Source organism: Contarinia nasturtii, unplaced genomic scaffold (assembly GCF_009176525.2).
Source record: "Contarinia nasturtii isolate CC-2019 unplaced genomic scaffold, AAFC_CNas_1.1 Cnas_scaffold_493, whole genome shotgun sequence".
Classification (NCBI taxonomy): Eukaryota; Metazoa; Arthropoda; class Insecta; order Diptera; family Cecidomyiidae; genus Contarinia; species Contarinia nasturtii.
In genome coordinates, this window is record NW_022197846.1 from 474136 (window position 1) to 487288 (window position 13153).

At 33.1% G+C, this 13153-nt stretch overlaps 1 protein-coding gene across 3 annotated transcripts; it reads left to right on the forward strand.

Annotated features, from left to right (window-relative positions):
- The first annotated feature begins 521 nt into the window (after positions 1-521).
- Positions 522-12699, forward strand: LOC116339086 (putative GPI-anchored protein pfl2). 3 transcript variants are annotated; one of them, XM_031764737.1, is made up of 16 exons: positions 522-674; positions 2675-2784; positions 2980-3200; positions 3280-3406; positions 3481-3965; positions 4145-4260; positions 4490-4615; positions 4741-7003; positions 7115-7241; positions 10005-10177; positions 10261-10375; positions 11137-11372; positions 11490-11739; positions 11823-12121; positions 12182-12364; positions 12441-12699. In XM_031764737.1, the coding sequence occupies exons 3-16, from the start codon at positions 3111-3113 to the stop codon at positions 12510-12512; spliced, it is 4662 nt and encodes a 1553-aa protein (XP_031620597.1). In that variant the 5' UTR covers positions 522-674; positions 2675-2784; positions 2980-3110; the 3' UTR covers positions 12513-12699. The 3 variants fall into 3 exon arrangements, with proteins under 3 accessions (XP_031620597.1, XP_031620596.1, XP_031620598.1); XM_031764738.1 differs by having other exon boundaries at positions 526-674; positions 4741-4778; positions 6363-7241; positions 12441-12688; XM_031764736.1 differs by having other exon boundaries at positions 523-674; positions 4741-7241; positions 12441-12696.
- Positions 12700-13153: the final 454 nt, after the last annotated feature.

Below are 13153 nucleotides of genomic sequence, written 5' to 3' on the forward strand. Positions count from 1 at the left end.
ACTTTAGTATGTAAAACAAATTGTGCTCAAAACATGCAATACATTTATTATATCAATCAACACAAAAAATTGATTTTTTTTTTTTTTTTTGAAATATTCTCCGGTCATTTTAGTTATATTGGAACGCTTGTGGAATGAGTACGTTTAATGTTGATGGCGGCATTATAAAAATGACATGTATTTATATTATGGATGTCGATCTTATATTGAATATAAACGCGAACAATTGTTAAAAGCATAACAAAAACACGCACACCAACACACAAGCAATAGAAACATTTTTCGGTAACATACATTCAATACATATACTGACTACTAGAATTTTATTGTATTTTTGTCTCGTTTGTTGGTGGCGTTGTTGGTCCCGTTGCATTTGACATTACTATTTTGTCAATATGGTATATTTGTCCTTTTCATACGTTGTTCAGATATTGAGATAGCTGATATTTTTACTTCTTCTTCTTATTATTCTTTTTCTTGATTTTGTTTCAATTCATCTCTCTTGCTCAATGAAAAAAAATCAAAATGGCCGCAATGAATGTGAAAGGCGAGACGATAGTTTGGAGTTTAGTATAAATCGTGTGTGTTGTTGTATTTGTAAACTTTTGTGCAAATGGAAAAAATATATATACTATTGATGAAAAATGGTTTGGCAATTTTCAGTGTAATTAGAGGTGATTTTATATTTGAATTGAATCAAATTTTATCCAAAACGAATGAATCGCATTTAATACAATAGTTTCATATAAAACGCATCAAAACACAGCAGATAAAAGTATATTCAATATTTTCACATCATAAATATTCTCACAAATGCAATTGAAATCGGTGGAGTTTTATTAAAAAAAAATTCTTCTTCCTCTATCACATCCAATACATATGAATAGAGATGAAACGTTTTTGTGTCGAAAAATTATATACATACAAAAGAAAAACAAGAAACAGAGGCAACCCAAAAGAATATATATTGTGATTAATGTTTTGATTATAATTTCAGTCTTAAGTGATTTATAAAAAAAAATCTACACATTTGAGATTCGTCAATGTAATGGATAATTCTATAATCGCTTCAAACACACAAACGCACTTACATTTGCAATACGTGGTACAATTTATTTAGTTGTGCAAATATCATTAGAATGAAACATACATGTTTATAATGTGTATAAAAACTGAATAACAAAAACGATGAAAATATACTACACACAGTGTTGAATGAAATGAATTCATTGAAGCTATCGTTATTGTGAACAAAACAACGTAACGTTGGTCAAACCAATCACTGATCGATTTGTCTATTGAATACACATATTCATTTTCATTATAAACAATATTTTGAATATCTACTGTTGTTTTGAACGTATTGTTAATTGGCTTAAGTTATTGAGTTTTTTTTGTGAATTGAACAACTACATCTTTCGTATACCTATGTGTTTAGACCTAATTTATTGATGTATGAACCGCGCAAGAGTTTCGGCATTTGTGTGTTATCTGTTTTTGAATCGAAATTGGTATTGAGTACAAATTTATCTGGAATATGGACAATTTAATTTTTTTTATACACGTGTGTTAAATTGTGATTATTCCGAGCAGTACTGTTCTGGGAAAATAAATTCGACGAATTTATACCCGGCGAACTTAATATCATTTTTTAAACAGATATGGAAAATCCATAATAATGTGTTTGTGTATTTGCGCAAAATAAACATCGTTATTCTGAATAAATTTACGCAGCCAATCATTTTTTTTTTTTTTTCAAAATAATTTGTCATTAAATTTGAAGCCATCAGTAAATGTCAAAATGTCGTTGATATCGTTTGTTTTGTTTTTATCGATTCATCTGTCATTCGTGTTACATATTCAGTAAATTATCAAACAAAATGTGTTTTAAATATAATGTTGGAAGTTTAAAATAAAAGATAGCGAGTTTGAATGTGATGGATGCTCAAGCTGAGCAATGATTTTTGCTCAGAAGTAAATTTTCATTTGCGCAAAATCAATTAAACATTTCACATATAAAATGTATAAGCGCATTTATTTGTTGTTGAATCGTTATCACATCGGGATTGTTCTCAATTAATTTCCATAGATGCGCCTGTGTGTTCCATTCACAGACTCCAAACCAAAGTGTTAGAACAATAAAATGTATGTTGAGAATAAGCGACACTATGCATCTATTGATATGTTATGTCAACTCCAGCAAGAGCTCCTTTTTTGTTTATTTCACGATCCATTTCAAAAAGTATGGATCGAAATGCATTTGACCATCTTTGACTGAGTATTATACACATAAAACTATTATTATATTTTGCGTTCAGCACTATCGACGACGCTAAAATTGTTGTTTGTGTATATGTACGCGCAATAATTATCAATATGTGTATGCGTTGGCTGGATATTCGTCGTTGATTGTTCGCAAGACAACAACAAAATGGAAATTTTATGCATAGCCTTTATGCTACACTTTATGCCAGAGCTCAATTCACTAGATAGATTTCTTATTTTGGAAATAAAAATTCGTCATTTTTTAATCGATGAACTGCCTTTGCCTATCGAATCAAAATTATTTTCCTTAATTACACATATTTGGCCATAATTTTATAAAAAAAAACTACTGTTCTCTTTTTAAAAGCATGTCATTAATATTTGTTTTGATTGATTTTTATTTAAACAGGAAATTAACGTCAATTTAAGAATCGATTCACAAATAAATCAATGAACATTTAATTCTTAGTCAATAACGATCCAGCATGATTTGATTATTAAAACAAAAAAAAATTAAAGGTACGTGTTAATTGTCTTGGACTGTTGTATTTTTATTTTGGGATGCCGGAACATTCCTGAAAATACTTTTTCCCAAAAAATTTGAGAATTTTTTTTTTTGAAGTATTTTCGCGATATATGCGGGCATTCTTTTTTTTCGTTTATTACAAAATGAAAATGTTTGATGAAAATTTTATTTTATATAAATTATTCTAGATTTCACAAAGAAAATTTGTGAACTTAGATTTACTCCCATGAATTTTCATTCGATTGCGCCTAAAAATATTTTGTGTCGAATTTCATACAAAACGTACAGCATATTTATACGTGAATAAGTTAAGTAAATCATGGACCCAGCGGTACCATGGCAGTACACATATAATCGGCTTGCGGCACAGGGTGCCGCATCTGGAGATCTTCATCATCATTTTGCTCAGGTGGAAAAATATTCCAAGAAAAAAAAGAGTTTAATTCAAAAGTCATTCAAATTTATTGTGAAATTGTTGTATATTGTAGGCTGCAAATAACAGTGCTTTAGGTGGCAGTCATGGGTCTTCAGTCAGTGCCGTACCTTCGACAACATCACAATTGTTATTGCAAGCAGCACATTCAACACCATTAGGAGCATCGAGTGCGTCATTCGGTAAGAAAAGAGGTATGCAATTAATTTGGCCGCAGCAATGGTTTAATTTTGGTCATTTTATTCCCTTTCCAAAGCAACACCCTCATCGTTTTTATCAGCGCCTTCTTACGATGTTTTTTCACCATTATTTCATCACGCAAATCCAAAACCGGCACATTTCAATCCAATAAATGCTGCCGCTCAGCATCGGCAACAAGTACTCGCTGCACAGGCAGCAGTTACGAAGCAAACGACCGATTCAGACATAATTCGAGAGAATTATACACCACACCATTCGTCGATAAGTACGCCTCAAACGGGATCGTATTTCGAACAGCCAAGTGGTTCAGCTGTAGCAGCGGCAGCGGCACTCAGCTGGCAGGCCAGAGGCCAAACAGACTTTACAACGCTTCGAAGTCAGGGAGATTTAAATACAAACAATCAATTACCCAGTGCATTTGGAATTTTGCCACATGAAAATGTAGCCTCGAGCCCAGCACCATCAACGGCCACTAAACATTCATCATCATCGGGCAGTTCAACTGGAGTTTATGAATCATTTAACGCACATTTCTCACAGGTAAAAAACCCAAATTCTTTTTAGTAGCATGAATTGAGGAACGCGTATTTTGTCAAAGCTGCCAAATACTCCAATCCAATCCTTGTACATACCTTATTGGAGTAATAAAACTATTTTTTACACTTCACAAATGAGTTTCCACAGTAATTTTTTTTCTTCTTTCTTTATAATAAATATAGCCTATAAACCAAGCAAATGCCATAATTAAGTCGTCGTCAACGGCTCGATCAATGTCACCACAGCAATCCCAACAACAAATAAAGCAACAGACGATTGCGTCGACATCTGCACCGAGGTATGCTAATATTTAACTTTTGATTTGATTTCTTTTAGATGTAAAATAGTATGTGTATAATCCGACAAAAGTCGGAAGTCCAAAATTCCTAAACACGATACAAGTGCCTTACATTTTTTTACGTGTATTGGAATGGAAGATAATTACGTAAATGTTAGAATGTTAGAATGACAGTGTTAAATTAGAGCCAAGAGTTTACCGTTTAAAATAAACATTTTTCGATCAATAGCACCAGTGTTTATTATCAAACGCCATCTCAATCCTCACCGTATCAAAATCTGCAGTCTAGTTTTGCGAATTCAAAATCGATAGGCCAACAGGAGCAATTGCAACACCAGCAACCTCAGCAACATAGGTGAGTATTTTCATTATTTAATAAAAAAAAAATCTGCCAAAGTTGGTGACCACTATTTAAATTTTGATTACTAAATCGTTCAATTTTTTTTTACTCAAATCATTTTTTTTTTGTTTAATTTGTAGCAACTACAGCAACAGCAGTAATCATACAATAAGTGGAAGTAAGTCAAGTTTTACGAGCAGTACTGGCATCAGTTCGTCTTCGCAACTCAATGCATCTTCAGATCCTTCTACTTCTATAAGTAAAGATTATTCCAATCCCTCTCATCATCATATATCGACGCGTGTGAAATCTGAACGATCGAATTCACCTGTGATTGCCTCTCAAAATTTTGCATCATCCGTACCATTACATAAATTTACTTCTGTGAATCATGTGCAAACGAAGGCGAACTCAAAGGCGATTATACCAAATAATTCTTCAGTTGGTGCTTCACTCAATAACAATGCCAACAACGTTCAAGGTCAAGGTCACGGCCATGGCCATGGCCATTGCCATGGTCAAGGTCAAGCGTCCGCCATACATAACAATGTGATACAATCGTCGCCTATTCAAGTAGCGTATAGTGGTAGTAATAACAATAGAAACAATAGTAGTCATAGTGCAAGTAATATTAATACCAGTCGAAATGCCTCTTCATCGATGAGAAAGCAAGAGTTTCAACACAATAGTGCCTCGCCCATTCCGAATTCAAATCCCACGACTGATTGTTCGCATATTGTGATACCACGCCGACCGAGCCCGCATCAAATAAATTCACAGCCTTCACCTCATAGTGCTGTACCAAGTCCAGCTTATCCCATGTACAACAGTCCAATGAATCCTTCGCAGTCGCCAATTGATGCGAGCATCTCCAGAACTTCGTCGTCAAAATCCAATCAAGTTGCCTATTCGTCTGTGATTCAAAGAACTGCCCTTCCGTTGTCGTCGTCATCGTCGTCGTCAATGTCAAATTGGTTAGATGGTTCAAATGCGCTGCAAGCAAATTCACCAATTTATAATCAAACGCCGGCTCAAATTACCAAACTGCATCAGATTTCTCCACCGGTTCTTTCGATTGATTCACAACAAAGCAGTACCCATTTCGATAGTAGTTCTCAATCGATTTCCCAACAAAATCGAACCAATTTGACAGCTCAAAAAACACATGGCAACTCGTCACAACCAATCCAATCAAATCAAGCAAGCACACAGTTCACTCAACTGAATCAGTACAGGCAGCGTCAAACGACGTCATCTTCGGCTACTATTTTAAGCGATCAAACCGTTAAAAAAGTAGACGACTCCAAATCGAGGACTGGGCGAAAGAAGAAAATAAACGATCGAGCGGATTCTTCTGATGATAAACAAACATCATTTCCTACTTGTTCTGAATATTATAATAGCACAAACGAACGTATTCCGCCACCAGCACACATACCAAATCAACAATCAAATGGCCCGCCCAGTTGCAATTTCAATAGGATTCACAATCACAATAGCACAATGATTTCACATCCCACACACCATGCAATTTCCCATCCATATTTTCCCCCTTTTTCCATGCCAATTGGCATTGGCGACTATTCGAATGAATTAAATTTGAATTCCGTTCCGATAGTCACCAATAATATTCCATACAATGACAGTCTTGGTACGCCAAGTGTGTCATCCAATTATTCCCCCACCGCTTCTGAGATACGCGAAGACGAGCCGCCAAAAGTTGTAGTACCGAATATTGAGGAAGAACTTGGATTTCTTGCAGAAAATAACCGAAGCGGGAGCATGCAACCGACGTCAACGCAAATACCACCACATCAAGGATCCACACAGAATCATTTGACGCTACTGGCCACCACAAACAATGCACTATCACATCACAACCAATCGAGTCAACAACAGCAATCACACATGCAGCACACCACCTCGCACACCGGCCAAAATGTGAATAATTCACAATCAAGTTCTTCGAATCAAATGTCGCAACAGAAAACGACACCATTGACTGATAAAAAGTTTCCAACACCAACCGGTCCAGGATCGGGCTTTATGCAAAGCTATTTGAAATTTTTACAAGGCGAACGCGACACATCACCACCGCCAGTGAATCGAGGTGGCGGTGGAGGACGTAAAACATGGTCAAGAGGAACAAATCAGGCGACAGTATCATCGGCCGCAGCAACAGCAGCATCGAACCAAACATCTAATGCAAAAAATCAAATGACCAATGGTATGAATATAAACAATACCATGGTTGGCGGTACATCGATTGCATACGATCGCAAGCGAATCGCAAATGCTCCCACAGATGACGATGACGACACCTCAGATAGTTCAAATTACAAGTCCACAAACAAAAATAGTAAAAAGCAATCACAGCAGAGCGTCGTTGAACGAGCGCCACAGGTACCAATAAATGCAGCAAAAAAAGCGCGTACAACCCAATCCAGCCATACTAATTCGCTTTTGTCTTCACAAACACAATCACAAACATCGAATGCATTGTCTTTACAACAGAACCATAGTTTACAACAGAATCAACAGCTATTGATGCAACAACATGCGGCCACTTCAGCCCATCAACTTGTCGCTGGCACGTCACAAATACTAAGCCAACAACAGATGTACTATCCACAAGATGAAGGTACATCTTCCTTCAGTTCTTACTTTGACTATCTGCGGAGACAGAAGTGGTAGTGGTGAAACTTTATTTTGTTCTGTAACGTATCGATTGATCGACTGTAGCAAGGACTAACCAGAGATAAAGAAAAAAAAACTATCATATTTTGTAATTATTTGTTTATAATATAATGCTTTTTTTACTACATTCAATTACTCTCAATCAACAGGCATTATAAATTCACTTGAGCTCGGCAATTCACAATCGAATAACAAATTGACGTGAGAATCAGTTTTTTAGATATAAATTAGCCGTCACCTCAACTCGATATCAATACATCTCTCTCTCTCTCTCTCTCGCCCTGAACTCGCAACTTATTGCAATGCTACAGTTTATGCAACCAAATGCATATCTTTCCATTTTTTCAACTAAAGTTCAGTGTTTGATAGTTAGGATAGGACACATTCGTTACGCCCAAATCTGTATGTGACATATAAATCAATTGATTTTGATTAAAATCGAAACTTTTTTTTAATTTAACATATGTAATGTGAAAAATAACCAAAATTGGTTTGACTTTCACTTGAATTTAAAAAAAAAATATTATATTTTACGAACATTTCCTTTATTTCCTATTTATAATTCAAAAAATCCGGAGAAATCCAAACAAATATTTCATGCCAAAATTTTAAACTAAAATCAAATTCAAAAATTATGTAATATTTTACAATTTCTTGCTTATGCAAGAACTATGTTTATTTTGTTATCAAAAGTTGTAATTTTGAAATACAAGGCACAACAGTTTTACAAAAAAAACTACTGAATTCATTTGCATTGACTACATTTCCGGTAATTATGCATTTTATATCAAACGGTTTAAAAACCATTTTTTATTTTTAACGGTCTCAGAAATGGTACAATAACTTTGGCAAACATATGTAATTATAGATAGAAGCAATCAGATTTAACATAGCTGGTTAAATGCTTTTAAATTGTATATTTTACAGACGGAAAGATGTAAAACGTGTTTAAAAATATATAAAAACGCGATAGTGAACAGCATCTTGAAATTCGCATATGGTTCTAATATTTTGTGATTCAAGAACTTAAAACAATTGTAGTTTTACATCTTTCTTGTTTTTTTTTTTTTTTTTGGCTAGTGAATTTTTTTTCAGCAGAATTGTGTATAATTTTTTTTTGTCCAAGCAAATTATTTTACTACAAAGTAGTCCAAAAAAAAAATCTCAAAAATTAAAAATATCGCTGACATCATTTCTTTGTTCAAAAAACAAAATTATCTCGAATATTTTTTTTTCCCATAAAACTTATAGTAATGGAACCGAATTGTTCGAAAAATTCTCAAATGTTTTCATTAGTTAGATTTTTCATTTCGAATATAAAACCCAATTTAAATTTCAAATAGCCTGTTGAAATATCTCCATTATATAAATTTGTTTATGAGTTCAAATAAATTTGTATAATTTTAAGCTTTTTTTTGTGTGGTGGCATTTCTTTTTAAATAAATTGGCGGGTATTTATACGCATATATTTGACCTTATATTTGCTGATAAATTTTTTGTTCAGACAAATTGGTTTTTATAAATTAAAAAGATTCAGTTGAATAATTTTTACCAAACAAGAAAAATAGTCGATCGAATTTAAAAGTTCCATTTCACCAAGAGAGACAAACAATTTCACATCACATGCGTGATTATGCAATATCAGCAAACGGAAAAACTAATATTCGGACATGAAAATAAAATAAGAATAAGTGTCCATTCTTTAAAACATTTAAAAACATTTTAGAACATGTTTTTCATTACTTGTATTGATCAGCTAAATTATTGATTCTGTTATGAATAAATTGTCCCTAAAAAGTGTTAACAGTCAATAGCTCAAGAATATACCCATGATTTCCGCTTCAAAAGAATATATAAAGAACAAAAGTACGGAGACAAAAAAATGTAAATATTTTTTTTTTCTTATTTTACACAACACGACATGTAAAAACAAGAAAGAAAGAAACATACAAAAAAAAACACAAAATAAATAAAAAAAATTGAAAACGAGTAAGCCTTTTTTTTATCCCAAAGGCAACATCTTTTCAATTTATAGCAAAAAAGTGTGTTCTGAATTAAAACTGACTGCTAAATTTATAATTTGATTTTCAATCTTATATCACAAAATATTTAAGTTATAAATAATAGAGTTAAAAAAAAGAATTATGCTATTAAAAATTATCAATTTAAATGATGTGAAGATAATGAAAAATACATTCGAATCCCAGAATACCATTCGATTAAATCATAAATGCAAAACGTAAAAGAAAAAAAAAACACACACAGAAAAAAGAGAATAGTAACAAACAATGAAAAAGAAACAAATAAACAATTGCAAATGATTGATTAAAAACTGTTTCGATTATTTTATTTGTAAACGATGTTATATTTGGGCAATCAAGCGATACAGAACACATTGAATTTTGGAATGCACCGTTATACATTCCACTCTTTTATTTCGAATGGATGTTCGGAGTATAATTTGGAAGAAAATTTTGGCATTCACCAATCACCACCTCTGTCTTCAGCAATATTACCTATTTAGATATAATGTGAAATAGACATGGTTTTTTTTATAATTTAAAAATAGTAGGTAAGTACTAAGTAGTAGGTACAAATATGTTGAATTTATGAAAAACCATGTCATTTCCAACGGAACCTGACAGTGAAACAGCGAAAACAAAAATCAGCTGCCTATCATTATAAAAATTATTCCTCTGAGATATAGATCCTCTGTCGGTACCACAAGCTCGTCGTGAAACGTCACATCGTAAGGCCAAAGGTCGAAGTATTATGAGTGCAATGCAAAAACAAGCATTAGGCCTGGACGTAACTGATGACTTAGATGAACCGCCCGAATTCGTCGATTCCGATACAGATCCCGCATGGACACCACAAAAGGTTGTTTTGCAATCGAAATGAAGTACACAACTTTTCTGTTTTATAACTTTGAATTTTGAATTCAATCTATCGCTAAAATTTAGACAAACGATGATGATGACGATGATGACATGCCCCGTCGAAAAGTTACCCGAAAAACGCGAACAACTAATAGATCGGGTGTAAAACGCGCAACCACCAAATCACAATATGATACAGGTAAAATTCCACTACATACGCTTTTTGCAAAAGGTTATCCACCAAACTAGAAAAAAAAAACAAGCAAAAACAGGCATTTATCACACTAATATGGGTACAGTTTGTACGTCAAACTACCAAGATAACCAACTTCACGCACTAGGAAAACTAGCAAAACTGGATTGGTGGTTAACCCCATGCGTTTTTGCTTATTTACTTATCATCACGATGATAATACTTCATGAATAGAAGCATAAATTAATAGCATAATCGATCAATTCATTAACATCTATTAAGATATCAAAATGAGCCTTTTCGATACCTTGAGCAAAGACTCATTAATATGGTGGTCAATGGTGGTAATGCGTACGCAGTGCTAGAATATATAATAATGAATATGCTCTTCCATATTTATTAACAATATTTTATAAAACAGCAACAAATTTAATATTTAACAAACACACACAACGCATAGTACAAAATAGCGAACATTCATTCTTTATGCTATTCAAAGTATTCAAATCCTTAGTTAAATGGTCACCTTAGTCATAAGTTCACGCAATGAGTCAATCTTCTAGATAACTTCATATCAAAAGGCTTTTGACAAAAGCGAAGAATACAAAAAATAACAACAATACAATTTTCTTAAAGAAAAGGATGACGTTTTTTTCTCAAATACTTTTCATTCTTTCTCCATGGTCAACAGCTATCATATACATATCATACTATCAGTATAAGTATTAAACAAAAAATTCATTACAAATAATGTTTTTCATTTATAGAAAATACATATTCTGATTTTAAGCAAAAATCAAGCAATAGCTCTTCCACACAACTTAATTATGGAACGAGTGGCAATATAAACAACCAAGACCTCCAAACCGGGGATTTCATCATAAGTCGACAAGATATTTTTCAAGATTGGCCAGCTATTTGGCGTGTTAACAGTAAAACGCTACTGCAAAAATTTGAACCATTTCACAGCAATAATAAAACGGTTTATCGCAGCCTATCAACGGTAAGAACAGAAAATTACCTATAAATATAGAAGTTATAGAACTATTTTCATCATATAAATATCCATAGTCGAAGAAAAATGTGTGCCTAATATTGTTTTTCATTCAAATAACTATAGTATGCACAATGGAGTCTGGAAAATCGTCCGTCGTACATTCTCGTGAAATGCAGTCATGTTGGACAATTACAGCACGAATTACATGTTGAGCTGCAACGCAGTGATCTATGTTCGGTGACATCTGAAATGTACATTGAAAAGGTGATACAGGAGTTTTCAAATACTCAAGAGCAATTTGAAGTTTACATTCAAACACTCATATCGCAAGCTCTTGACTCCAATTTCCTTACCGAAATTATGCAAGAACAAGGTACACACGATACATATTCATTTTCATTTATAGTATACAAATGTATATGTCAAAATGGTCAAAAAATTTCTTTGAATTTTCAGACGAATATTTTATATCAAATGTGAAAACAATTGATGATCTTACAACTCAGCGGAAACTTCGTTTGCGAAACACAATGACAGCATGGCCAACAAGAATGCTACATTTGATAGAAACATGGCCATGTTCCAACATTATCGATTGTGATGTCACAAACAATGGTCAAATCATATGTGTGGCATGCAATAAACGTAATATTACATCAAAAATAATTCTTTACGGCCAACCATACAATCCAATCCATTTGAATCCAAACACAATCGGACCCGCTTCCATGGATAGTCGATTTTCATTAGACAAGGTAAAAAAATAAAATAAAATAAATTATTAAATTATTCGATATTTCGTTTCAACTATATAGGATTTCTTACTATGTCGAAGCTGTCTGACACAATGTGAATTACTCCATAAGATTGCCCATCAAAAATACTTAATGTTTATGCAGTGTTCACAAAAAGTGGCCGAAAAGAATGCACAAGATCCAACAAAAGGTTCTACAGTCATTTTGAATGAACTTCTTGCCGATGAAGCTTGGCTAGGACAGGTAGATTTTTTTTTTTTTAACTTTTGTAAGATAAAAATTCAATTTTAAATTGTTGATTGAACTTTATTTATTTCAGTTATTCAAAACTGTACGGCGTGCATGGGCGGAAGTCGACCAAATTGAAAGGCAACAACGTTTTTCATCTTGAAATTTAATACGAAACGTTATTTCAGCGGAACGAATGCTAATTGAATTTAAACCTACCGCTGAAGAAATACATCATATTTGATATTTGTATTATTAATAAGGAAGTTGAATTGGACATAATTTGTTCATTAAATGTGATTTTCAAAGAAAACCATTGTATTGTTACATTAATCAGCATTTTTAATTTGAGTACTATGAATTTATCGAATAAATATAATGAAATTTCAAAAAAATTGGAATTTTTATTCAAGTATGTAGTTGACACAATTTTATCGCAATTTGCTGTGAAAATAGCAAAATAGCTAATGTTCATATCCGATACTCAAACCTTTTATAGTACAAAACCCTTCAACAGTTATTATGCTTTATGTTAAAAAACTATTGACTAAGCTTGCGATAATGTTAATATATTAGATACCGTTGTGTCGGTAAGCTCTTTGCCCTAGTCTTTGCCGCTTTCATACGAATTTTATCGAGAGTCGAGCGCTATCCATATAAATACATTGTGACGTCACACATCTTACACAGAAACGACATCTTTGTAAAACAGACTAACTACAATGTAAAAGTATAGCGAGAGGGGAAGGGAGTAAATAAAAAGGGGAAACAGATACGTTTGATTTACATTGTAGTTAGTCGGTT

Bases quoted from the DNA above. Each gene is read 5' to 3' on its own strand.
- LOC116339086 (XM_031764736.1), top strand. From the start codon at position 3,111: ATGGACCCAGCGGTACCATGGCAGTACACATATAATCGGCTTGCGGCA. The intron at 11,740-11,822 runs GTACACACGATA...TTGAATTTTCAG, and splicing joins CGAAATTATGCAAGAACAAG to ACGAATATTTTATATCAAAT. The intron at 12,122-12,181 runs GTAAAAAAATAA...TCAACTATATAG, and splicing joins GTCGATTTTCATTAGACAAG to GATTTCTTACTATGTCGAAG.